Source organism: Thunnus thynnus, chromosome 2 (genome assembly GCF_963924715.1).
Source record: "Thunnus thynnus chromosome 2, fThuThy2.1, whole genome shotgun sequence".
In the NCBI taxonomy this organism is placed as follows: Eukaryota; Metazoa; Chordata; class Actinopteri; order Scombriformes; family Scombridae; genus Thunnus; species Thunnus thynnus.
Window position 1 is genome coordinate 28,242,290 of NC_089518.1, and position 27,919 is coordinate 28,270,208.

General features: G+C 38.2%; 5 protein-coding genes across 5 annotated transcripts; 4 read left to right on the forward strand and 1 right to left on the reverse strand.

Annotated features, from left to right (window-relative positions):
• Positions 1-137: 137 nt before the first annotated feature.
• ufd1l (ubiquitin recognition factor in ER associated degradation 1) lies at positions 138-6,343 on the forward strand. Its single transcript, XM_067614397.1, has 12 exons — positions 138-283; positions 497-629; positions 2,532-2,564; positions 2,659-2,780; positions 3,091-3,221; positions 3,325-3,397; positions 3,929-3,997; positions 4,108-4,176; positions 4,253-4,303; positions 4,387-4,475; positions 5,377-5,461; positions 5,691-6,343. The coding sequence occupies exons 1-12, from the start codon at positions 281-283 to the stop codon at positions 5,763-5,765; spliced, it is 933 nt and encodes a 310-aa protein (XP_067470498.1). The 5' UTR covers positions 138-280; the 3' UTR covers positions 5,766-6,343.
• A 1,312-nt stretch (positions 6,344-7,655) lies between these two features.
• On the forward strand, positions 7,656-10,241 carry c2h22orf39 (chromosome 2 C22orf39 homolog). The gene is made up of 3 exons (XM_067614435.1): positions 7,656-7,766; positions 9,307-9,474; positions 9,603-10,241. The coding sequence occupies exons 1-3, from the start codon at positions 7,725-7,727 to the stop codon at positions 9,732-9,734; spliced, it is 342 nt and encodes a 113-aa protein (XP_067470536.1). The 5' UTR covers positions 7,656-7,724; the 3' UTR covers positions 9,735-10,241.
• Positions 10,242-10,827: 586 nt separating this feature from the next.
• Positions 10,828-15,611, reverse strand: mrpl40 (mitochondrial ribosomal protein L40). The gene is made up of 5 exons (XM_067614424.1): positions 15,415-15,611; positions 14,047-14,130; positions 12,652-12,807; positions 11,478-11,559; positions 10,828-11,349 (listed from the first exon to the last, which is right to left on the reverse strand). Exons 1-5 carry the CDS (start codon positions 15,474-15,476, stop codon positions 11,122-11,124), a joined length of 612 nt encoding a protein of 203 aa, XP_067470525.1. The 5' UTR covers positions 15,477-15,611; the 3' UTR covers positions 10,828-11,121.
• A 207-nt stretch (positions 15,612-15,818) lies between these two features.
• Positions 15,819-21,103, forward strand: acaa2 (acetyl-CoA acyltransferase 2). The gene is made up of 10 exons (XM_067614410.1): positions 15,819-15,977; positions 17,272-17,438; positions 17,576-17,704; positions 17,911-18,027; positions 18,174-18,321; positions 18,454-18,629; positions 19,160-19,289; positions 19,956-20,026; positions 20,155-20,309; positions 20,409-21,103. The coding sequence occupies exons 1-10, from the start codon at positions 15,962-15,964 to the stop codon at positions 20,488-20,490; spliced, it is 1,191 nt and encodes a 396-aa protein (XP_067470511.1). The 5' UTR covers positions 15,819-15,961; the 3' UTR covers positions 20,491-21,103.
• Positions 21,104-23,283: 2,180 nt separating this feature from the next.
• On the forward strand, positions 23,284-27,379 carry rpl6 (ribosomal protein L6). The gene is made up of 6 exons (XM_067614459.1): positions 23,284-23,454; positions 23,560-23,658; positions 25,058-25,201; positions 26,733-26,781; positions 26,896-27,080; positions 27,195-27,379. The coding sequence occupies exons 1-6, from the start codon at positions 23,308-23,310 to the stop codon at positions 27,345-27,347; spliced, it is 777 nt and encodes a 258-aa protein (XP_067470560.1). The 5' UTR covers positions 23,284-23,307; the 3' UTR covers positions 27,348-27,379.
• Positions 27,380-27,919: the final 540 nt, after the last annotated feature.

The following is a 27,919-nucleotide window of genomic DNA, read 5'->3' on the forward strand; positions in this document are numbered from 1 at the left end:
TACTTGTAAGTAAGTATTTTTACATTGTGGTATTGATACTTTTACTTAATTAAAGGACCTGGGTACATCTTCGATCATTGCAGGGAGCATCTAATTGAGAACTACAAAAATGTCATTTCAACAGGCCTCTGCCATGTCGTCACTTCCGCCTGTCAGCGCGTACACTTCCGGAAGAAGCGGAAGACAACAGTGGAAATCTACAGCACATATGCAAATTTTAAAGCACTAAAACGCACAGAAACATTTCGATTTGGGTCGTTTGACAACCAAAGACGTCGACATGGTGAGCAGGCGCCTTGCTTTTGTATCTTTTGTCCGCCACTGACGATACATTTATATCAAAACAAATCGTAATTGTAGCAGTTTAGCTTACTTAGCAGCGGCTAACAACAACACGACAGCAGCAGAAAGATGCCCTGTCATGGTTCGGAAAAGGTAACCAACTCACGGTCAAAGGTGTGTGTTTTCTTAATGGAGTTTTTGGTTTGTTCCACAGTTTTCTTTCCACGTTTTCGACCACCCGATGTCCCGGGGTTTCCAGAACCGCTTCTCCACTCAGTACCGCTGCTACTCAGTGTCTATGCTGGCTGGACCCAACGACCGCTCCGACGTGGAGAAAGGAGGCAAAAGTACGTATTTATTCAAAGAGATGCCTTTATACGTCCATACACTGTTAGTTAAATGTTTCAGAAACAAACTGAATGTTTGTATATTTGGTCAGAACCCAAGAAATTTAGATGTAATCATCCAAAACCAGAAAATATAGATTAAACGATGTGTTAAAAACAACAGTCACGTGGCCAAATGATAATTGAAATAGGTTTTTATTGCCATAAACATTCCTCCTGTCCATACTGACCATTAGAAAATCACTTCATAATGCACTTACAATGTAAGTGATGAGAGCCAAAATCCAGCTGTCCAAATTAGTCAAATCAAGTAGATATCTATCAACGTTACAGTCTTTTTAGTGCCAAAGTCCCTCTTTTTGTTACTTCCACCGCAGCTCAACAGGGAAACACTGTCCGAGGAAACACAAAGAGAGAATTTGATGCTAAAAAGACTGCAAATGTGGCAGATATCCACTTGATATGACTAACTCAGACTGCTGAAGCCTCATATAAGCTTCAGATACACTTTTAAATGCATTTTTGCACAAAATGACTGTGGACACACTGTGGATTTTGTCCCCCATCACTTACAATGAAAGCATGTTTGAAGGTGATCTTTTAATAGCCAGTATGAACAGGAGGAATGATTACAGCGAGGAAAACCTCTTTCAGTGTTTATATGGACACCTGGCTGTTTTAAGACACACCTGAAAAGTTGTGAGCCTATCCTTTAATGTTTGAATGTTTTTGACTCTTTATTTTATTGGACTTTACGCTGATCTACATAAAATGACCAGGTGGAAAATGTGAAACTTTGATTCATCAGTCCACTTTGTCTTTTTCCATTTGGCAACAGCTCAGTCTGCACTATTCTGATAATCAATCAATCATTTGGAGTCATTTTATTAGAGAGAAAATTCCAAATTTTCTGATTCCAGCCTCTCAAATGTGAATATTTTCTTTATTTAGTCTTTCTTTAGTCCTCTGTGACAGTAAACTGAATATTTTTGCATTGTGGACTGTTGGTCGGGACAAAGAAGGACATTTGAGGACATTATCTTGGGCTTTGGGAAACAGCGATCAACATTTTTCACCATTTTCTTACATTTTATGGACCAAACAACTAATCGATTAATCGAGAAAATAATCAACAGACTAATTGATGATGAAATAATGGCCAGTTGCAGCCCTAAATTCACCTATGAACTCTGTTTTTATGCAGAGTTTCTCAAGTTGGATAACCCACCTGTGTAGATTTTACAGATTCCCAGAAAGGAGAGTTTTACCTTTGTATTGACTGAATGGATCAGTTTCTCATGTTGACTCATATTCAGATCTGCCTTAATGTCTGGTGCAGCCATCCTGTTGTTATGCATTAGTAGTTCTGTCCCATTATTAAATGCCATCTGATAATACAAGCTGGAGGGCTGAAAGATACATTGATTTTTATTGCACATTCTGCGTAAGACCATCTTTAATTTCCCAGAGTAATAGTACTTTGTTCTCTCTTTGTCCTGAGGTAATATTTACCTTCTGTGACTGCTGAGTGTCTTAAAATGTTGTGTCAGAGATCCGTTTTTGTTTGTAACACCAAATTCTTTGGTAAACTCACAGATACAACTTTGCCCATCACTGCAAACTCCTTCAGAATCGAACTGTCCGTCACTGTAACATGAAATGCAGGACAGTACGAGATGAAACAGTATGTTGTCTGCCACAGGTTCCAGCCAGTTCTCAGCCATTTCCAAGTAGATCTGGATTATTCCCAGTGAAGTGAAAAGTCACAAATTGTTCAAATTCATTCATACTTGTACCTCAGGTGTTTATACTGGTTGTTTAAAAGTGTTTATCTGACACTGAAGATATTTATGAGAGCTTATTTCTTATTAATGTCTCAACTAATCATCTGTTTCTTTTCAGTAATTATGCCACCTTCAGCTCTCGACCAGCTCAGTAAGTGCAAGTTAAATTGACACACCTCTTCATGCTGCTCCATGTATGTACTTTCTCCATGATTCTTACCTTTCTGTGTGTTTCCCCTGTACAGGCAGACTTAACATCACCTATCCGATGCTGTTCAAGCTGACCAACAAGAACTCAGACAGAATGACACACTGTGGTGTTCTGGAGTTTGTAGCAGACGAGGGAATCTGCTACCTGCCGCACTGGGTGAGAAACACTAGTTGAATGTTAGTGTCACAGGAAAAGAGATTGAACTACCTGCTGTGTATATGGAGTATAATGCTTAAGTAGGTGTTTGCTACATTATTGATATTTTACATAAATAGAAGTGGAAGCAAAAAAGTAGTTAATGGAAAAAAAGATACTGAGTTTATAGAAGTTTTAAAAATGATGAATGAGAGAGAACAGAGTTCAAATTTAACTTTGTTTCTTATTGTGACTGAGGTTTGACTTTTCATTGCCAATTCATTCCTTCCACAACTTTAAAAGCCGCTCTTCATGTATTTCCTCCCCTCAGATGATGCAGAATCTGCTGCTGGAGGAAGGTGGTCTGGTCCAAGTGGAAAGTGTTAACCTCATGGTGGCCACTTACTCAAAGTTCCAGCCACAGAGCCCCGACTTCCTGGACATTACAAACCCCAAAGCAGTGTAAGAAATATCAACCTGGAACATGAAATTGTACCTTTTCATATTTTACATTTAACTAAAGTATTAAACTAAGTTTGATTATGTTTTTTTTTCTTTTTTTCAGGCTGGAGAATGCTTTGAGAAACTTTGCCTGCTTGACAACTGGTGATGTCATTGCTATCAACTACAATGAAAAGGTAAAACGTTTTCTTTTGTGCAAAGTGACATCGAGATATGAAGTTATGAAGTCAGGAAGAATGACGGGAACTAGACAAAAGCCACCACAACAAACAAACAAAACAAATAATAATACAAAAATTAACTGTTATAATTATAATTGTAATAACAATGATTATTATAATAATGCAAACCAGTTATCGCTGCCAAGAGCGATTGTGCAGGGCACGTGTGTGTGTGTGTGTGTGTGTGTGTGTGTGTGTGTGTGTGTGTGTGTGTGTGTGTGTGTGTATTTATGACTGAAAGAGAAATGACAGACATGAAAAGGAAGAATAAGCAGTCTATTACAAAATAGATTGGGGGGAAAAAAGTGAATATGCAGAAAAGAGAAAAAAACAAACAAAAAAATAAGTATTAAAGCCAACCTGTAAATTGTCACCTTTGAGCACCGTCATTGTAAAACAGTAAGACTTAAAATAAATATGCAAATTAGTTTGTGGTTTCTGTGTATGTATGCCTCGCTGCTAATAAGACCAACGTGTTTGTTTCAGATCTACGAGCTGCGAGTAATGGAGACTAAGCCAGACAAAGCAGTATCCATCATTGAGTGCGATATGAATGTAAGTCCCTCCATATGTTGCTTATTATGCTAAAAATTTGATCCCAGACAACGGTCAATTATTCAGTTGTGTTCTTTAATTTTGCGTTTGTGACTCACTCTGATTCTCAGGTGGATTTTGATGCTCCACTGGGCTACAAAGAGCCTGAAAGACGACCTCAGCACCAGGAAGAACCAACAGTAAGGACCGAACCTGAAGGCACCTGTAAATTCTTGTGCTTCTGCACACTTTGACAAAACTCTCCTTCCTTCACAGGAGGAAGAAGCAGATCCCAGCAGTTACGCTGATATGGACACAGGATTCAGAGTGAGTAAATGCTGATGTGGGTCAGAGGCACCATTATGTCTTCATGACTGCTGATTAACTTCTAATCTGTTTCTCCTCCTCAGGCTTTCACTGGCTCTGGCAATCGTTTGGATGGGAAAACGAAAGGCATTGAGCCGAGCCCTGCTCCTCTTACCGCAAGCGACATCAAAAGGTTAAAATATGTTCAGCATATTATACATTAGATGGCCTGAAATTAAAACATTATAACTCCACAGTGGTTTAATAATTCAAAATGGTAACTCTGCCTAATGTTAAGGTCCATGCACTTTGGCTTTATTAGACAGGATTTGTCTGACAAGAGAAAATCTTCATTTGGCTGGTGAGCTGAATTTGGTCGTACATTTCGACACAGTGGGGCTGATTGGCAGCTGATGACACTGTGGTGTAGACGGTGAAGTTTCTGCAGTGTGAGAAATTGTCTCACATTCTCACTTTTTGTTTGGTGCTCCGACTGTATTGCAATGTCTTGAAACAGTAACTATAACTGTGCTGAGAATTGTCTCTCACAAGCTAAGAATAAGTTCACACTCTTTAAATAAGGAACATTTTTAAAAAATTGCTTTTCTGCGTTCAAATGTCGCTTTTTTTTTGGTGTCACAAAGCATGCTCAGCTTGCTTTTATTCTAGGTTTAGTTAGATAAAGTTTGTAGCTGCCTAGTGTGGTGCCAGAACTCATAACCTGACATCTCTCCAATTGTTTGAAGTTACTCAAATAGATGATGAAGAGAAAAAGAAGTGGCAATTCAGTCTGATTATCAGGCTACTTTGTCACCTGGTCATTTAACTACATGCACAACAGGACAACAGACTCACTGACAAGCAGGAATGTGTCAACATGTTGTCTTTTTTCCACTTCACAATGTGAGCATTCAGCTTCTGAAATGGTCAATATTGCGCAGTGTGTGGAAGCCCTGAGTAGCACCTGTTGGATCTTTATTTTACCACACATCACTAAACGTAAACAGCTGAAAGGTGCTATGGATCTAGACCACAACTAAAAGTATCTTTGGTATTGTGTAAAAAATTTTGACTTCTAATCTTTTGTCATACAGAGGAATTCCCAACTATGAATTCAAAATGGGCAGAATCACCTTCATCAGAAACTCAAAGCCGCTGCCCAGGAAAATTATCGATGATGTGAGTACCGTGAATGATTTTGTTAGTCGCTCCGTCAGGCTGTATTTACAGTATTTCAGTGCAGCTCCTCACCCTCATGTCCAGTACAACTTTGTCCCCCAGCACTGGAACTAAACTGGGTTTTATTTTGACTTTGACCAGGAGTTCACTGAATCAGTTTGCTATTTCAGGTTTATGTTGAACTTTTCTAATTCTCACTACTTTAATACCTCTTTTTTAATCCTCTCAGGATGACGCCATGAACAGATTCATCGCCTTCTCCGGAGAAGGACAGTCGCTACGCAAGAAGGGCAGAAAGCCTTGAAGAATCAAAGCGGAGAGACCAACATAATGTGCACGGACCCACCGTATCTATTGTCACCTACAACAGCAAAGTAAACTGCCCTTCAGATGCAAAGGGATTTTGTGTCTTTGTCCCTTTGATATTACAGTTGTACTGTTGAGGTGGGATTATATTTTATTATAAAGCTCTGGCAGCAGTTGTTTGATCAGCATAACCTGAGCTCAGTTAAATGCTGTCAGTAGTAATTTGGTATTCACAAGTCCAGACTGATTGGTTTGAGACAGGCTGAATAAATACATCACCAAGATATCAAGGATTGTTGTTTTGATATCAGATTTGAAATATGTTTCTCTTAGAGATATGTTCCCCCTTTCTCCAGAATTGTCGAATATTTACAATCCCCCAAAAATAGTCTTATCCTGAGTCCCATTTTTATGATAAAAATGGGAGCAATAATAGCTCTATACTTAAGTTTTTATTGATAATTGAAATAATTTTATGTTTGAAGATTTTTTTTCTGAGTTATAGGAATAATTTGCAAGTTTTTTCCCCTTTGGTTTATTTATAGACAAATAAAGGACTGTGTTTTGGAATGGAAATATGTGAAAGTGTTTTTTTTTTCTTGTAATATTTAAACATTTACAGTATCAGTCAAAAATTTGGACACACCTTCCCATCCACTTGAATGAGAAAGTGTGTCCAAACTTTTGACTGATACTGTACATAAACTACTTAATGGAGCAGAATAACAGACCGAGATATAATAATGTTTCCATATTCATTAATGATAGTGTCCTTGAACTGAGTCAAAGGACGAGTTCACAATTTCTCAAGTGTGTCTTAAAACAACAGTCAGATACCCATTGCTCCTGTTCATACTGACCATTAGAAGATCCCTTCATAATGCACTTACAATGTAAGTGATGGGGGACAAAATCCACAGTCCTTCTGTGCAAAAATGTATTTAAAAGTTTATCTGAAGCTTATACGAAGCTTCAGCCGTCCAAATGAGTCAAATCAAGTAGATATCTTTCAACGTTGCAGTCTTTTTAATGCCCAAGTCCCTCTTTTTGTTACTAAACTTCCACTGCAGCTCAACAAGGAAACACTGTCCGAGGAAACAAAGAGGGAATTTGATGCTAAAAGACTGTAAATGTGGCAGATATCCACTTGATTTGATTGAGTCAGACTACTGAAGCCTTCAAATGCATTCTTGTGTAAAATGACTGTGTGGACACACTGTGGATTTTGGTCCTCATCACTTACATTGAAAGCACAGTTGAAGGAGATCTTTAAAAGCCAGTATGAACTAGAGGAATGATTATGGAGGGGAAAATCTCTTTCAGTGTTCATATGGACACCTGACTGTTGTTTTAAGATAGATTTTGTGAACCTGTCCTTTAAGACACATTGCCTAGTCTGCCTTTGGTCAAATCAAACTACAGGAATGAGCAGGTCTAATGGAACAGATACAATTAGAAGTAACCTGAAATATTTAGTAGGTTGTGTTAGTAGCCAATAAATTAATTAAATCCCACAAATCAGGATGTAAAAGCCAAGAAGGATTTATTTACCAAAACAGGTATATCTCTTTTCAGATGTGTTAGAGCTTTTAATACATTTACACCAACTATGGTTACGACAAGAAGATAACACATGGGATGTTTCGTTGCATTTTGGTAAGTGCAAAAATGTTTTAATTAGTCTAAATATTTTGGAGAAACAGAAATGAAACCGGAAGTGCTCCTGGTTCAGGTCGCCTTTTTCTTCCCCTGTTCGCATTCCGTGAAGACCCGCCTTACTCCGCCTCTGATTGACTAGTACTCGTCGCCTTCGTTAGTTTGATTGGTTAGTATTAGGCATGAGGAGTGAGGTGATTGGTTTAGAGTAAGAATATAAAGGTCAGAGCCAATCAAAGGCGGAGTAGGGCGGGTCTTCACAGAATGCGGGTGGGAAAAAAGTAACGCGTTCAGGATAGCAATGCAGATAGCAATGGACCAGCCAGCAAAGCTAACATGGAGGGTAAAGTATCGAACAAATAACATTATGAATTACGTTTTTTGGTAAAGATGTTCCGATTTAGCTCATCTGTGTTGTTGTTGATAGACTGTAGATTGACAAATCTGAAAGAAGTAGGTTAGACAGTTAGCAAGGTGATTAGCTAGCGTTGCTAATGGTCAGTATAACCTTAGCAAAGTTAACGCTAAAGCAGTCAGACAGACCGAGGAAGCTTTACTTTAAAACCCGTCAAATATTTATTTCAGTCATGATTTGCTTTGAAGTGTAATCGTGCCAGATAAAATTTCTAAGAACAAATTATTGTAGATTTCTGTAAAAGTTACTGAGGTGCATCTCTGGCAACCACAGGGGACATTCAGACATGTTTTTTCCGACTCGTATTATGCCAAACACAATTAACATATCTTGCATTTTTAAATGTATTATTTAACCCTTACATACTTTTCAGCTCAAATTTGGGTTTATTACATTTGAGAGCAGTAAAAGATCTCTTAATGACTCTTCTAGTCTGAAATTTTATGACTTTTACTAAAGTGAACCAGAATATACAAAAATGGAAATATTTCAGCTTTTTGTCTGAGCACCTGATACACAGTTTACACATAGATTGTTCCAGGTTATATTTGACCCGGATTTCATTAAAAAAAAAAAAAAAAATCAAAAGTCTGCATTCAAAAATGTTGCATCCTTTACATTCAATAACATTCACTGAAGTCATGATAGCCGTTATGTTCTCCTGTTTAAGGTTATGTTGGATCTTAATATAGTGTGATTGTGAATGTTTTTCTTCCACTAGCACATAGTATTAAATCTAAATAATACATTCTCTCTGCTCTCTGAAAGCCTCATTAATTATTAATCACCCATTTATTAATGACTGATGAGGTATTTATGAATGAAAAATAGATTTGTGGTTCAGGTTCGCTATAGAGACCAATTATGAGGGGATACTATGAAGGGTAAGAATATGAACAGTATGTGAGGGTTAACCTTAATTTAACCAGGACGTCTTTTGAAATACATTATCTTTTTTTTTTAAGGCAGACTTGGCCAAAATGGCAGCGTAAAATAACAGAAACCTTCTTAGTGGGTGATTTAGTAATTAAAATATAATCATCGAAATCTTTCTTTTAAGAATGAGACGGGTTTTGTTTTGCAAATGTGTATCTGTGTATGACATATTTGTCTAATAAAATCTAACTTACAAGGTGGAATTGCTGTTCCCTTATTAGATTTATAAAAAATATGGAATCTACACAGCACAGTGCAATTATTATAGAGGACAATCATTGCAAATGTTTAAATAATAATTGAGTATAGAGTCCAGAAGGGGAATTGTTAAAAAATGTTTTTGAATGCATTTGTTTGAGTTTAAACTTCATCCCTAAGCCTACATTCATTGGTACAAACTTTGCACACACACCAGGTTTATCTCTTATTTTCATTTGTGGCCCTGTTAGCATATTAGATATAACCAGGGGAGGGGAAATGAACATTTTTCAGTTACATTAGTGATGATTCCTACCTTTGTCTGCCCATATAGCCGCCCCGGGCCTGTGACGACTATTGGAGTGAATTCAGACACTGTAAGAGCTTGTGGAATCGTTTCCACCACTACTACACTTACGGTACCTCCCCGTCCTGCCATCAGTGGAAAGAAGACTACTACAACTGCAAAGAGTGGGAGAAACACAAAAGCACCGAGGCCAAGGTACAACTTTGTCTTGTTGTAAGACTAGACTTGTATTTATTTAATGCTATTCAGGATCTCTGCATGTCCTGAAAATGAAACCAGTGAACTCAGTAGTAAAAATGTTTTTTTCTTTATGTCTACTGCAGGAAGCGTTGCAGAAGAGTGAAAGGGACAGAGTGGCAGAGCAGAGAAAGTTTACCCCTGTGTGGCAACTGAGGCAAGACCCTCCCAGAGACTGGCACCTGCCCCTGAACCAAGAAAAACCTCAGGACTCTTGAACTGTCACTCTTATCCTGCCGTCTTTGCTCCGTGGCAGCCAAAGCAAAATGAAACAGAGATTCAGGATGTACTGTATTTCACTTCATGGACATAACAAAATCCTTCAGCACCACATGTGCTTGAGAGACTGGCAGACACTCACGGCCATCTCAAGTTTTGCTCAGATATGTGTAAATGAATTGATAGTGATGGTAGCATCCAGTGGTCAGTGATGAAGATGACAGCAGCTTTTCAACCAGTGAATTACAAGATGGTCTCTGTGAAGGTAGTGTTGTCCTTTTTGTCAGTCATAAATATTTTAATCTTCATTGTTTGTGTAAACTGAAGCACAGAGGCTGACTTCACTCTGCCTAAATGAGTTTGACATTGAGTATAAAAGCTTAAGGTAAAGAAGAGGCCATATTGGGTCAAATTAGACTATTAATAAATTCTGTATCATTCATCCAAATAATGAAGGATTAGCCACAATGTTTTCATGTGGGTTAAATAAAAAAAAATGCACTACAGCTTTTGTTGGCATCAATAGGATATCTGATCTCCAATAAGCCTGTCAGTCAGATGGTCGGATAGATTGTCTCAGACTAGGACTGCAACAAAGGATTATTTTCATTATTGATTATTTTCTCAAGTAATCGATTAGTTGTTTGGTCCAGAAAATGGTAAAAGATGTTGATCACTGTTTCCCAAAGCCCACAATGACGTCCTCAAATGTCTCATTGTCCAAAGATATTCAGTTTACTATCATCGAATATTAAGGAAACAACAGAATATTCACATTTGAGAAGCTGGAATCAGAATTTGGAAATTTTCTTCTTAAGAAATGACTCAAAATGATTATCAAAATAGTTGGCAATTAATTTAATGGTGGACAATTAATCAATTAATTGAGTAATGGTTGCAGCTCTGTCTTTTAACCCCTGTCAACATGCTGTTTTTGATGCTATAGATGACTCTGTGATGAGTATATTATATAATAGTATTGACACATTAATATAATTGAAAAAGTTTTACCCCATGGAGTTGTGCATCAGTTTCATGCCTTCATGTGATTCACTTAAATAACAAGTTTTAAATAATTCAGAACAAATTGGATTCATTAAAAAAAAAAGTACATTTTAATATTTTGATTTCTTTCAAGTTACTTTTTATACAGAGACATGAATGTGGAAAAACAATTCCCATGAAAGTTCTTGCATTTGACACAAATGAAAGAGTTGAGATGACTGTAAGTCTGATACTCTTGTCGATAGTTGAAGAAAAAGATTTATGTGGAAATTGTCTTTCATACCTGCAGGCTGTTCAAAGGCTGCATCATGGTTTGTTGAATCAACAAATAAACAACAATACACACACACACAAACTGCGCCCACAACTTCTCCCTGTCCATCACTGCGTGTAGACTTTAGTGATGTCATTGTACTTCCCTTCCGGTGCTTCATGCTTGGTCTTTGGGGGTGTGTAAGTGGGACCTTCGTGAGTGAAGGGAAAGAGAAGGAGGTCTGGTTTGAGCGCCGCCTGGTACAGCTCCTCAGACTCCAGCTTTAGCTCCTCCAGCGCCTCCCTCTGTGCTTCCAGAGCAAGTTCAACACTTTGCACTTCAGCCATGTGCTGCTCCTGCAAGAACACAAGACTAATGAGCCCAACAAATGGAGCCCACAAACTGTACATAATGGAGTGCAAAGGTCAGAAGCTACATTTTCCATAAAAGCTTATGTGCTGGAGCTGTGGTGATAAGTGGTCACCTGTTTGTATCGAGACCACTCCTTCAGCAGCAGGGCTCGACCTTCGCTGTCTTCAAATGATAGCCTCGGTGCAGAGCGTTCCCTTTGTAAAGAGATTAATAAACATTTTATAGCACTTCAGTCTGCAGGTATGATAATGTCAAGAAAAGAACAATGGTACAGAAAGTCAAAGACAAATGATGCATAAAAATGTCTCCATGAAAGATATTAAAATCAGTCATTTTAATCTTGAGCAGCCATTTGTCCGACGTTGTTTTAAAGGATGGATTCACAGCTTTTCAAGTCTGTCCCAAAACAACAGTCAGGTGCTCATATGAACATTAAAACAGGTTTTTCTTGTCATAATCATTCGTCCTGTTCATATTGGCCATTAGAAGATCCCTTAATAATAAACTTACAATGTAAATGATGGGGGACAAAATCCACAAGCCTCCTCCTGTGTAGAAATGTATTTATGTGAAGCTAACATGAAGGTTCAGTTGTCCAATTGAGTCAAATCAAGTAGATATATTTCAATGTTAGTCTTTTTAGTGCAAAAGTCCCTCTTTTTGTTATTATACTTTCACCACAGCTCAACAGGGAAACACTGTCTGAGGAAACACATACTTGACTTAAGACAGACTTAAAAAACTGTGAACTTATCCTTTAATATCTGGGAGGCTTGATGCCAAAACACTGTGTTTTTAATTTTCTCTATGGAACAGTCAATAGGAGGAAGAGTCCTGCAATCTTGCTCAACTGGGGTTGTGATATAGTTTTTATCGTTTTTTGTGTCAAATCCGTCCCTAAATCAATGTCCAAAAATTAATCAATGAAATTCTAAAATTTGACAGAGGAACAATTCAGGGGAAGTGATTTTAGTCTGAAAGCCCCAAAGAAACTGATTTTACACATCAGATTAAAACCCAACAGGGAAAAAAAGTAACCTCCTTGGATGAATCAACCTGAAACCACCAAAACCAGCAAGTCTAACCAATCCAACAATGTGGTTAATCTATGCTATTTTAATAGATTTAGTAGTTTAGACTTGGACACACAGGCTGGTTTTGGGGTTTTCAGGACATCTGTTGACAATAAGAAAAATCCTCGTTCTTTAATGTATACTGTTGTCACACGCAGATGCATCAACAAAACAATCTAACATGGTCACTTGCAAATGTGAAATGAACTGCACCTTGTTTCATCCAAGCATTTGGTTGGAGTGATGAAGTCCTCTATCGGGATGAGCTCGGGTGGAACCTTCTCCAGCTTTTTCAGCTTTTTCCTCAGCCTGTCTCTTATCATCTGCTCCCTTCTGGGGTCCACTTTCTTCTTCTTTTTGGGTTCCGCTCTTACAGAAACACAAATCACTCTTTTAAGTACACATGTTCAAAGGTAATATCATCATATCCACGTCATTTTAGAGTTATACAGTTGACAGTAATTACATGTACTTAACTCTAAATCTGAATGTCCAGACTTGATTTGAAAGTGACTCATGAGTCAAGAAAAGTTGGGCACAGCTCTGATTTAATCAGCATGATACAGTTCTATTTTTATAGCAGGAACACACTTCAGCTGTACAATCTGTACTAAAAAGAACATCACAGTCATGGCTGCAACTCACAATTATTTTCATTATTGATTAATCTGTTGATTAAATTCTCGATTAATGGATTAATTGTTTGGTCCAGAAAATGGTGAAAAATGTTGATCACTGTTTCCCAAAACCTGAATTGTCCCCTTAAGTGTCTTGTTTTGTACCGACCAACAGTCCACAACCCAAAGATATTCAATTTACTATCATAGAGGACTTAAGAAACCAGGAAATATTCACATTTCAGATGCTGAAACCAGAGAATCTTGATTTTTTTCTTAAAAAATGACTCAGAACGATTAGTCAATTATCAAAATACCTGGCAATTAATTTAAAGGGACCAGTATGTAGGATTTAGTGGCATCTAGTGGTGAGGTTGCAGATTGTAACCAACTGAATAACCCTCCCCTTCATGTGTGTAGAAGAACATGTGGTGGCCGTCAAAGTTGCGAAAAATGCAAAAGACCCTCTCTAAAGCTGGTGTTTGGTTTGTCCGTTCTGGGCTACTGTAGAAACGGGCTCCGTGGAAGAGGACCTGCTCCCTATGTAGATATAATGGGCTCATTCTGAGGTAACGAAAACACAACAATTCTTAGTTTCATGGGATTATACACTAATTAAAACATACTTGTGAATATTATATTCCATTTCTGCCAAGTCCATTCTGCTAGTGCCACTAAATTCTACACACTGCACCTTTAATAGTTGGGAACTAAGTGATTGATTGACTAATCATTTCAGCTCTATTGTGGAACTTGATGTTGACATTTTTCACTATTTTCTGACATTTTATAGGCCAAACATTTCCCAATACAGTATATAAACAAAATCTTTGAATAAATTGAGATCAATAAAGTTGTTTTGGCAGAGAGCCGTTGGACACTTTAGCCTCTGTAACTTCCGTTCAGGATCATTTACTCTCATTCTGACTTTTTGGTTGAAACTTTTTCTGAGGGCAGTTGCTTTATAATAATAATCCATTGTATGTCATACCTCAGAGGAGCTGATGTCTTCAGTGTCATCACTGGTGCAAACCAAGGACTCTGAACAGCATGGTGATTTTCTCCCAACACAAAGCTGCAAAACAAGACATAACAAACAGAGTACAAGGTCAAAACATGCTGCCTCCTTGACCTGCATGTGGACTAAGGAGCATGAAGTTCCAATACAGCAATGCAAAAATACTGCACTACAAGTAAAAGTCCAGCATGAAAAATCCTACATAAGTATTAGCAGAAAAATGTACTTAAAGTATTCAAGTAAAAGTACTCATTTCGTCCCTCTGACTGATATATTATTATACATGACATCATTATATTATTAATACTGAAGCATCAGTGTGTAAGCAGCATGTTACTGTTGTAGCTGCTGGAGGTGGAGCTAGTTTGAACCACTTTATATGAAGTTAGCTAGTTTAGTCCAGTGGTTGTGAAATGATTAATGAGAGAGGAAAGAAGAAAAAACAAAGTTCTGATACACAAATCTGTTTTCAGATTTTGGACTTTTCCTCTAATCTTTGATTTTAGGTGAAATATTGAATCATTTGAACATTTGCTGAAATTAAACCATGTGAGAGTTTTAGAGGGGAAAAAAACACTATTTGGTGGAGCTGTTAACTCACAGACATCTGAAATGTGACCCCGACTACACACTACTTTTTGTGAGACGTCAAAAGCCAAAAAGGTTGGAAACCACTGGTTTCATCTTTAACAATGTGTTGTATTTTAAAAGCTTGTTATATTATCCATTGTGTCAAATCTTCAAAGAAAAGTAACCAAAGCTGTCAAATATATGTAATGGAGTAGAAAGTACAATATTGTATTGAAATGTAGTGGAGTGGAAGTATAAAGTAACATCAAATGAAAATACTTGCTGCAATAAACAACAGGAGTATGAGGGAAATAGGAAGCCATGCAATATTTTATTTTGTTTCCAGAGCTGGCCAATTATGAGAAGATATATACAGATATATTGCTGTTGCAATATAATACATTCAGTGGTCATTTGCATAGAAAACAGACAACTCACAGACATCTGAAATGTGACCCCAACTACACACTGCTTTTTATGAGACGTCAAAAGCCAAAAAGGTTGGAAACCACTGGTTTCATCTTTATGAATGTGTTGTATTTTAAAAGGTTATGTTATCCATTGTGACTAATCTTCATCTGAAAAGTAACTAGAGCTGTCAAATAAATTTACTAAAGTAGAAAGTAGCATAAAATGGAAATACTCAAGTAAAGTACAAGTGCCTCAAAATAGTACTTACGCACAGTAGTACTTGAGTAAATGTATCTACTGAATAACCTTCGCTGTTAGCTCCCTGTTAGCTAGCAGAGAGATTTCACTACAAACACTCACCTTGAAGCAGCAGTTTGTCGGGATAAAAGCCTGCAGAGACAACGCGACAAAGCCACAGACATGTTTCCACTGGGCGTTGTTTCACTGTAAACTCATAGTCGGTGTCAGATTAACAGAAATGCTCACATGTAGTCAAATATCACTTCGCTTGTCTCCTCCTTGCTCTCTTGAGTGAACAGACGTTACGGGACGCACAAAGATGACGTCAAGTCCACAAGTTTGCGCCGCACTTTCGAGTATTTTGTTTGCGCTGAAAAATAAAATACGGCGTGAAATCTTGAATATTTCACATACACTGTCATCAAATAAAAACAAAGTGAGATATTTATAATTTTAAATAATTTTAAAATGTGTTGATTTGACTGTATATGTAACATTTTTTGTCGAATCTTACTGCCTGAGTGGGAAATGATCCCAGCATTATTTGGGGGAAAGGTCGGAGGTACAGCAGGTCTTTATTGTCACTGCGAGGTAATTGAGAGTGATTCAAGAAGAAACTGCTCGAAAGAGTTTTATCCTGACAGTGTTGGATTGTTGAATCGGCATTATGGCACTCCTCAGAGGTAAATGAACTCTTTTTAGTTGAGTAGGAAGCCAAGAAAGCATGCAAGCTGTAGCTGTGCTGCTGTGACGATATTTGATGGTAGAGCTAAATCTTGCCAATTAGTGTAACATTATTATAGTAACTTAAAATGAATGTAATCCCTGTAAAGTCGACTTTATTTTAAAATTGTAATGTCAGGACTGCATGAAAAGTTTTGCTGATCATAACGTTACTGGAAATTAGGCGAAAGGTGACGAGGTGGCGTCACCCTTATTTGCTTTATACAGTACAGTGTGTTACTTACTACTACTACTCACTACTTTTCACCACTGACACAGATCTTTCCACTTTTCTCTTTCTGTTTCTTTAGTTTTTTGGTCCACTCTTTATAATAGTTAATGCAGACATAATACGGGGTCGAAACCTTTAAAAAAAACAACCAAAAAACTTGATACTTGACACACAACATTAACACCCACCTCTTAAACATGACAGCTATTACTATAAAGTTAGTACAAAACGAAAACAAGAGCTTATCGCTAATGCTATTAATGTAATGTCTGATAAGAGATAGATTAGTTTTTTTTATTTTAGAGTGAATACCTCATATTAGCTTAAAAACTTCTAAATAAACGTTTGTAAGGAAAGAGGGCTGTGGATTTTGTCCCCCATCACTTACATCATGAAGGGATTTTCTAATGGTCAGCGTGAATATGGGGAATGATTACAGCACGAAAAATATGTGCAAGGGTTCATTTAGACACCTGACTTTTTTTTTTTTTTAGAGTTTGCACATGGTCATACTATTATGCAGTATGTCCTTTCAAAGATGGCACCACACTTTAGTACATGTTAACCAACAGGGTTAACTTGCAGATGAAAAAGTACCTTCCTTACCTGTTTCACTGTAGATCCCTTTGATTGACTGTAATTTCACTTTTAATAGTTATTTAATCAACAGTCACAATATGTAGTTCTTTAAAAAAAAAAAAAAGTTAAAAGAAAAATATATAATATATAATATAAAAATAATCATTAAACATCAACCTTGTGTTTGTGCCTGTGTGCAAGCACGTGAAATATTCATGGGAAAGAAGAGTTTACTGTACTTTGAGTATTTAAAAAACCTCCTTGATTCAGTGGAACAATTCCTTCTTAGTGCGTCTGATGTTAGTTTCTCCTTAACATCTTTTATCTTCTGCATCTTGATACCATCCATTTCTGCAATGGGCACCACCCAGCACTGGCTGTGGCCTGGTGATGGGTGGTATTAACGCCTCACTGCTGTATTAAAATACTTTGTTTCTCTGCAGGTGTATTTATTGTTGCTGCCAAGCGCACTCCATTCGGCACCTATGGAGGTGTTCTGAAGGATCATAGTGCAACAGATCTGGCTGAGCACGCGGCCAAAGCTGCACTTGCTGCAGGCGGTGTGGCACCAGAGCTTGTAAACAGTGTCATCATGGGGAACGTCATGCAGGTATTTTAAATCAAACAGATCAAAAGTCACATTTAACACACTCTGATCACAAGGACCAACACATGCGTATGTGCTGACTAGTGTTTTGGATTTATTACTCACCTTTTCATTCGTCTCTGTCTCTCTTCTTATTTCAGAGCTCAGCTGATGCCCCCTACATCGCACGCCATGTTGGTCTGAGGTGTGGTGTTCCCATCCCAGTGCCTGCTCTCACTGTGAATAGACTGTGTGGATCTGGTTTCCAGTCCATCATCAATGGTGCTCATGTGAGTACTCCACCGAGAGCAAAGGATGTTCTGGCAGGAATATAAATGCAGAATAAATCACATTATTGTATATTTGTAAACGACTGAAGCAATGCCGTGAGGAGCTTGGTCTCTAGTAAAGTAGTAAAGTCACAGTATTTCACTTATATCAATTAAAACATAATGTGTGTTACCTTTTTCTTTTTACCTACTATGTGTGTTTATAGGAGATCCTCCTCAGGGAGTCAGAGGTGGTCCTGTGTGGGGGCTCAGAGAGTATGAGCCAGGCCCCGTATGCTGTTCGCAACATACGATTTGGTACAAAGTTTGGATTCGACCTCAAGGTTTTCTTGATTTTTATATTTTCTTGACTTTCTTATCAACAGTCCCTTGATGCTTACAGTCTGAACATCATCATGAAGGCGGCTTGTTTTAAAACTCCTAAAAGCTTTTGACACAAAGCTAAAACTTCCCCTCATCTGCTTGACAGCTAGAGGACACTTTGTGGGCGGGACTCACTGACCTGCACGTCAAAATCCCAATGGGCATCACAGCAGAAAACTTGGCAGAGAAATACCAGATCACACGAGAAGACTGCGACAAATATGCATACCAGACGCAACAAAGGTGGAAGGCAGGTCAGAGAAGCTAAATTTTAAAATATATTTTCAATAATTTCATGGTTTGCTCACCATACATGTATTATTTCATCTGAGAAGTAAAGCACATTCTTTATATTTTAAGATCTTTATGTGTTTTTCTGTCTCCAGCTCACGAGGCCGGTCACTACACAGCAGAAATTGCTCCCATTGATGTGAAAGCGAAGAAGGGCAAGGTACCGATGACTCAGGATGAACACCCTCGGCCACAGACCACACTAGAACAGATGGCTAAACTGGCCCCTGTCTTCAAGAAGGGAGGGACTGTAACTGCTGCCAATGCTTCGGTGAGCTAATTGATGACTAATCTTGACGATCTGAGGCGATCAGCTTTTATAGTTCTATCTACCTCCTCAGAGTGTCATTGAACAGACACCTGCCGACACTGGAGAACGCCCCACTGTGGATATCAGTGTGTGATTCAAGTGTGCCAAACACACTGACTTATTTTCCGCCATCTGGCATCTCCCGGTATCAAGCAAATCACAAGGCTATTTGTGTATTTCACTACAACAAGATGTTCTGAAAAACTATGCAGTTGTAATATTTGACATCTGGTGTTTCCTGGACATCAGTAGTGTTTTATGTGCTATTTCTTCATGTATCACCACAAACCAGAACTCCTGAGACTCGTCGTCTCATAGATTTTGTTCTAACCCAGAAACATTTTGGAAATAAAAAAACATTGATGAATTTGATCAAAAGTTTTTAATTAATTGGTACACACAAGTTAAGATCAGATCTGTGCATAGGAACTTTTCATGAATAAATGAATAAGTACCATTACTAACTCCAATGTGCTCTTCTTTATCTTCAGGGTGTGTCTGATGGTGCTGCTGCTGTGGTGATTGCAAGTGAGGATGCGCTGAAAGAACACAAGCTCACTCCGCTGGCCAGGATTGTGTCTTATCATGTGTCAGGCTGTGACCCAAGCATTATGGGAATTGGTGAGTGACAAATCAAGTCAAATCAACTTTATTTTCCACTTTTGTTGCACAAAAGTATAAATTTGTCCTCAGCTTGCATGACAATCGACATCAGATATGACATCATATACATTGTACGTCACAAAAACAGTAATCTCTATAAACAGATATTTGCAATGAAAGCAGAATCTGTTGGCAATGGGACAAGATTTTGTTACCGGAAGCGTTCTGGTTTCCGTTTGTAGTCTGTGTAGTATTGACCAATCATATTTGAGCAGGCTGATGTTGCATGCAGGTAAACAGTCCATGTGGAGAGCAAAAGAGGTGGAAAGCATTGGCCGAAATGCTATCTCGGAACCCATCGGCTATCATCTGATGACAATTTAGCTTTTTATTAGTTTTTTTATTAAAATTGACCAGTATTTATATGCATATATCTGTTTAAAGAAATTAGCTGAAATGTCGTCTGGACCGTCTCAAGTGGCTAATCAGACTGTAAGCAATGACTGGCACATGGAAGAGGAAGTCTTAGCCTGGATATCTGTTTGCTACACCAGAACCCCTGAAATATTGGCGTCAGCCCCCAGAGGCTAAATCGTCATCAGACAGATAGCTGATGGATTCTGAGATTACAAAAATGAAAATGAATGAATTATTATTTGACATGGTTTCCTTAAATCATCTCAGGCCCAGTTCCTGCAATCACTGAAGCTCTCAAAAAAGCCGGTCTTTCTCTCAAGGACATGGATCTTGTGGAGGTACAACACCGCAGTTAAAAACTTAAATCCTACTTGAGTTTATGTCACACATTTTATATACAGTATGTGTTGATTTATTCAGATAGTGGCTACTCGTTTGTGTCATCGATGTCATCTGCTTTACATAGGTGAATGAGGCTTTTGCCCCTCAGTACCTGGCTGTTAGCAAGGCTCTCGGACTGGATCCTGAGAAGAGCAACGTTAACGGTGGAGCTATCGCCATCGGACATCCTCTTGGAGCTTCTGGGACACGCATCACTGCCCACCTGGTTCATGAGCTCAGGTAATAATGTTGTTATTAATAATTATGTTTACAATAAATCAGCTGAGATGTCTGTACACTTGTTTGCTAAGATTAATTAACTTTTTTTCTCCCTGACAGGCGACGAGGGGGCAAATACGCTGTTGGCTCTGCTTGCATCGGAGGTGGCCAGGGCATCGCCATCATCCTTGAGAAATGCTAACTGAAGAAGCTGTATACTTGGAAGGATGCCTGAAGAGGAATATCATTCACAGACACCATCTGCTCACGTAAAAAAAATTGCTCAAATTAAACCTGATATTATTTCAAGCCTTTCACATACACATAAAATGGCAAATGTTCTCTACCATGAAGCACCGATGCTCAGCTCACCCTGGCAAACAAAGAAGAATAACGCATTACTATAAATCAGACTTTTTTTTGCTGCTTACTCTTTACTTCTTTCAGTCTATTCATACAAAAATGTGCAATAAATGTTCCAGTCCAGAGTTGCCTTGGAAGTGAATAGTAAGAGCTAACTCAAGTTTCCGATCCACATGTCTGTGGTACTGGTGGTACTGGTGTGCCAGCGGCTGTTTCTGTGTGTGATTGAAATACAGAGCTAGCTTGGTTACATTAACCCGTGTAGCATATTATTAACTCGAAAGTACTGTCAGTGTTGAGTTTAGAGGAACTGCGATATTTGCCTTAAAATGTTCGGATCCACTCCATTATCAGGGAACTGCCGAAACATGTCTGACCTGTGTTGGGTTCAGAAAAAAACGATTTTGTATTTCTGTGTCAAAGAATCTCAATAAATTACAGTTTGGAAAATACATGTGAAGTTTTGTTTTTTTCACATTTTCATACTGATTAAGCATCAGCATCAGCCGCAGTCTGTTAATTTTATAGTTAAGCATGGAATTGATCTGATCTGATGGTAATTTTTATTTTAACTAACAGCTTTTATTGTTCAACATAGGCCTGCATAATCACTCTGTTTTTTTGTTTTTATCTCTTGCTTCAAAAGCAAGTTGACAAAGTGCTTCAAAGACATAAAAACAGAAAATACACAGTGCAATTACAATTTAGAATAAGTTCAATGCAACCAAGAAAAAGAAAGATAATGAATAAAAATCTTCAGAATCTTAAATTTGTTTTTACATTTATAATTTATTTTATATTATTTTGTTACATATTTTCAAAATGGTTCAGAAAAACTGATTACATAGAAGCATAGAGAAAAGATTATTGAATGTAATTTTTTGTATATGACTTGGACATTCACATGCTTTATATTTGTAAGTTTTTTTAGACTGCAATGACCTTTATTTTTTTAATTATTTTTTTCTAAAAGGTTTATGAACAATGCATAAAAAGGGGATATCAAATCTGCATGCACAATAAATTGTAGCTTTGTTAGTATGAGCAATATGAAAAGAAATTAGACTGCAAATGTGCTTCACAATATTTAGAAGGTAAATTTTTGTGCTTTGCTGATACAGAGATTGTTTTGGGATTTGTAAAAGATTAAAGTTGCTTGTTCTGGATTTGTGTATAAGATTTTTCCATAAAAGGCCAGGTTGCCTCATACTATCCAACTCTATTGATAGCTTGTATGACCAGATAAAACAACACTATGTAGTCAGAGAAATTAGTTTAGTTAATTAACTAAAATTAAAAAAGAAAAGTGTATCCAAAATGTCGGAGAGTAACAGCCGTTAAAAACAAGCGCAACATTGATTGTATTTGAAATTTACAAATGAGCATACGGGAGAAATCTCTTTAGGACTACAAGTACCATCACATCCTTGAAACTCGACGCTACGTACGTCAACGTCATCTTGCAGCGTCCTTATATACGTCACATGCCCGGATGTCGGTCTTTTTTTCATAGCAAAGGTAAGACTGGCTTGCCTTCGTGTGACTGTTGGAATAAAATCTGTGTTCATCTGCGTTATTTAATAAAAACTACAGTCTTCAAATGTCAGAAGACGAATCTAAGTATCTAGATGATGCGTTAGACATCGTTATTACTGTGATTATTCGGCCATGTTTCTGTATTAATAAACTGTTTGGTGCATCGGTGTCGCAGGCCGCCGGGTAGCCTTCGTGTTAGCTTAGCGGCTAATAGAAACGTGTTGTACTTCGTTAAGTCTTGTTTAGTCGTAAGGTTACGGTGTTTATTCGTAAGGTTCCGCTGTCGTGTAGTTTTCAATTACTATAAATACTTTCAATTTGGGGATACGAGTGGCTACATAGTACGTAAAGCGATTCAACAGTGCTATATTGCTAATTGGCAGCTAACGATACTTGTCATGCCTCCTCTGCTATTGCAATGTCTGCGGAGTGAAGGATTCAATATATCGGATATTATTGTTGAATTTTAAGTGTATTTGTACTTTCTGCAGTATATATAGTAAGCTATTAATGTTATTGCTTCAGATGTCATTGATAACGTGGTAGTCTGGGTTATAATGGAGCTTATTGTACTGAGAATTTAACACAACTTGTTATAAATCTGTTAGAACTAGTGTGCGAAATACAAGGGGTCTCTGCGGGTCTGGGACCCTTTAATTAACAGCTTAGACCCCCTGAAAATCTCAATGAAATATTATGGTGGTCTCAACAATAGGCCTAATTATATTATTATCCACACAGTGAGGTTTATTTTTATGTAATGACACTTAAATACAAATGTGCCGTCTCTGCATATTCAAAAATGTCCAATTCCAAAGGAAAAGTGAAATGTGAACATGAATTGATACTGTATATAAAGAAGTCCTTTATCTTGGAGAAAAAAACTTTAAAAGTCCTTAAACAGTCTGTCAATCACAGAATAAATTCTGTTTTGGAAGTACCACCCAATGGTCACACTGTATTTTGCACACTGATTTTCATGGACTATTCCCTGTTCTACATTGCTTTGTGTCAGATCACTAACCTCTGTTTTAACTTGCTTTGTGTCAGATCACTAACCTCTGTTTTAACTTGCTTTGTGTCAGATCACTAACCTCTGTTTTAACTTGCTTTGTGTCAGATGGCAGAGGGAGACAAAAAATCTGCCAAGAAGAAGCACGGGAGCCGGAACCCGGTTCTGGCCCGGGGCATCGGCCGCTACTCCCGTTCTGCTATGTACGCCCGCAGGGCCATGTACAAGAGGAAGACTAAGACCACTGCGACCAAGGTGAGGGCAGAACACTAAACAAAGATGATAATAAAGTCACCAATATACACATTAAACCTGCGGATTGTATCTTGTTTTGATGTTAATACTCTGCACTTGTTGCAGATTGAGAAAAAGATTAAGGAGAAGCCTAAGGCCACCGTTGTCAAGACTGTTGGCGGAGACAAGAATGGAGGCACTCGTGTTGTCAAGCTGCGCAAAATGGTGAGTGATGTGACATCTTTGTGCAGATTTGATTTTGTACAGCTACAGACAGCTGGAACTGTGTAAATGTCATCGCTGACAGAGAAATTGAATCAAAAAATAAATAGTATACACATCCTGGCAAATCCTGAACATGTGCCTGACTGAGGTAAAGTAACTCCTGTCGTACACTGTCACTGAGATTTTTCTATTAAATTTAGGGTGTGCAGAGTTTTTGCATTCAGAGAGACATGTGGACACAAACTTAAAACTCCATAGCTAGCAGCAAACACACAACACACGAAGTCTACACATGTTGACCTAATGTCTGGTCTGAAGTGAACTGAGCAGAATAAAATGCATGCAGTGTTTTGCACCACAGACTTAAAGGATAGCTTCACAATTTTCCAAGTCTGTCTTAAGACAACATTCAGGTGCCCACTTGAACATTTAAACACACACTTTTGCATTCAGGTGGATTGGAAGGTGTGTCCAAACTTTTCACTGGTATTGTACATGAACTACTAAATGGAACAGAATACGAGACATAAGACCGGGATATAATGTTTCCATATTAAGTTTTCTTGAACTGAGCTAAAGGATGGGTTCTCAAGTCTGTCTTAAAACAGTCAGGTGCCCACATGAACATTGAATAGGTTTTTCTTGCTGTAATCATTCCTCCTGTTCATACTGACCATTAGAAGATCTCTTCATAATGCACTTACAATGTAAGTGATGGGGGACAAAATCCACAAGCCTTCTGTGTAAAAATGTATTTAAAAGTTTATCTGAAGCTAATATGAAGCTTCAGCCGTCCAAATGAGTCAAATCAAGTGGATATCTTTCAGAGTTAGTCTTTTAGTGCCAGAGTCCCTCTTTTTGTTACTGTACTTCCACCACCGCTCAACAGGGAAACACTGTCTGAGGAAACACAAAGAGGGAATTTGATGCTAAAAAGACTGTAAATGTGTCAGATGTCCATTTGATATGACTAACTCGGACTGCTGAAGCCTCATATAAGCTTCAGATAAACTTTTAAATGCATACTGTGGATTTTGGCCCCCATCACTTACATTTAAAAGCACATTTGAAAGGGATCTTTTCATAGCCAGTGTAACCAGGAGGAATGATTACTGATTAATGATTTGAGAGGAAGACCTGTTCATATGGGCACCTGACTGTTTTAAGAGTGAAAAATTGTGAATCTATCCTTAAAATTTCTAGGCTGTCTCGTGACTCCAAAATGGTAGAAAATAAAATTTTACTTGTCAATATGGGATTGAATCTTGCCATCAATTTTAGAGCATCCCAGCTGATGCTGTGCTGTCATTCCTGTCATTTTGTTCACTTTGTATGACTTTCCCTAAGGTCTTGACCGGTCCTAACCTAAAAAAATGTTCTGCGTTTGCTCTTCCCGTAGCCCCGCTACTACCCTACAGAGGATGTTGCCCGCAAACTGAAAAGCCACGGGAAGAAGCCCTTCAGCCAGCACAAGAGGAAGCTGCGCGCCACCATCACCCCAGGAACTGTCCTCGTCCTGCTCACTGGTCGCCACCGTGGAAAGGTGAGAACTGTTTTTAGCACAAGTTCATTTTGGTTTGTATTTACTCAGAGATTAGCAGAAATCATTCACATACACAGGCTAAAAAAACGTGCTCCGTGTATGACACTGTACACATCCACAATCTTGAAATGTCAAGGATTTCATTTAATTTTGTGAAAATGATAGTCTGCTCTGAGAGTCAAAGGCCATCATGCTGTTGGCTTCATGGACCAAAACAGGACAATTTATCTGTCCTTTATCATACTATAAACTTTGTTTGGCTGGTGAAGACTCTAAGAGCCAGTATTGGTCAGTATAAACTGAAAATGGTATCCCCACCATCCAAATTCAGAAAGATTCTCATTGACAGACAGCTTATTTAACACATTGGTGTTTGTGTCCATCACTAGAAAACAAACACGTGATCAACATTATGTTCTGATGCCTTTTAAAATGTAACATTTGTGACAGGAGTTGAAATTTTCCACATGCGATCATTTGAGAAACAAAAAGGATTTTTAAAGTGAGATTCTTGTATTTTATGTGAATATACAAGCAGCTGCACTTCATGCAGTGAGAACAGTTATTGATATTTAAAAGCATTACATCATCACCGGGAAAGAATTCCATTGTCTGGCAGATGGGCATTAAAATTTTATGTCAAAACACCTCAAATATTGAGTCAGCAGTTCAAGTTAATTGCTTGTGGGGGCACATCATTGTAGACAGCTAATTAGCATAGCATCAATGCTGAGTTACAGTTTGAACAGTTAAACCCAGAATAGGGAACCAAAATAGCTAAAATGTTATATAATAGACTGCAGCTCTCACTTGAAATTTGTTATAACGTCAATAATTTGCAGAAAAGCAAAATGAATGATACTTGTAGCACTCACACTCCACCATCTACTTCCTATTTAAAGACATTTACTGTACACTGTCTCTAACACAGACCTGATACTTTAACATTTTTCAGATAAAACTATTTTTAAACTGGCGACATAACGACTGAACCATCGGTTTACCTCCTTTCCATCAGTATTGTATCATATAAGATGTTAAGCCTCCAACCGTAGTGGTGCATCCCACACAAATGTTCTGCCTAACAGGCGTGCTGGACACATCACTATAATCACACAACCTCGCTGCCGCAGACATTGTCCCTCCCTCCCCACTCGCAAACGCTACACGGGCAAGTTATGGAAGCATGCGAGTGTGCCCACACACACTTGGAGCAGTGGCTGACCTAAATAATGTTACAGCTATGAATCTGACAGTTTGGAGCCCTCTTGATAAAAATTGGGAGTGTGTGTGTGTGTGTCAAGTAGATTCATTTTTCTCCAGCTCTGCATGAAAGTGGATTGCAGCTGTTTAAATTGTCTTAACAAAATGGCGTAAATATGACTGTTAATGAGCTCTCTCTTTGAGCTGAATGGTTAAAAGGATCCTTCTCTTTTCTATATGATTTGATGCAATAGGAGCCTCGTCTGCTAATTACCCTCAGTGTAGCAGCTGTATACCAAATGACGCCTCTTGTTTTTTTGTTTTTTAGCGTGTGGTGTTCCTGAAGCAGCTCTCAAGTGGTCTCCTGCTTGTCACTGGTAAGCGTGACATGTTTGCTCATGTACATTATCAACATCCATTATAATACAGTCAGTAAGAACGTCGTCCATGTTTCTGTAACGCTGATGTTTTCTTATTTGAACACCCTTTAGGCCCTCTTGCCTTGAACAGAGTCCCCCTGCGTAGGGCTCACCAGAAATTCGTCATCGCCACCAACACCAAAATCGACATCTCTGGCATGAAGATCCCCAAAACTCTTAACGACGCCTACTTCAAGAAGAAGAAGCTGAGGAGGCCCCGTCACCAGGAGGGAGAGATCTTTGACACAGAGAAAGAGGTAAACTAACTTGGATATTTGCCTTCAGAATACACATTTGTATAAATTTGTAATGGGAATAATACCCGACTCACTGGTTTTTCTGCTTTTTTTTTTTTTCTTTCGCCTGTGCAGAAGTACCAGCTGACAGAGCAGAGGAAGGAGGACCAGAAAGCTGTTGATGCTCAGCTTCTGCCCCTCATCAAGAAAGTACCTCAGATGAAAGGGTACCTGCGCTCTTCCTTTAGCCTGTCTAATGGTGTCTACCCACACAAGCTGGTTTTCTAAATGTGTTGTAATAAACAGTACCACCAACTTCACCATCACTTGTCTCTTTTCTACTGAAAGCGCGTGTGTGTGTGTGTATTTATAGTTTAGATATTTCCTCACCAGATTTGTCAGTTACTTGCCATCTTAGCAACACAAACTATTAATGTCCAGAGCTCAAACAGTGCATATAACTTGTAGATTTATGGTGTCTTGTGGGGAATTAAACTGTCGCTGGCATCTCACTACAAATAAAGACCAGAAATGGGCTTCAAAACATGTTTTAGGTGATTACAGGAACTGTAAAGAAGCAGTAATTCCAATTGTATTGGACTAAACATCCTCAACATATTGAATATGAGACACTTGTGTGATGCGGCAGTTTCACTCTCCCAGTGATTGACTTCACAGATACAATGGCTGAGTAATGCTTACTATGCAAATGACAGTTTAGACATTACTCTGGCTAATGCATGATTTCATCTTATTTTTAATATTTACATAACACACTTAATACATTTCTGTACATCAGTGCCACAAATAAGCCACCTATTCATCTGAAACATAAGTATCTGGTCATATGGGATTATAAA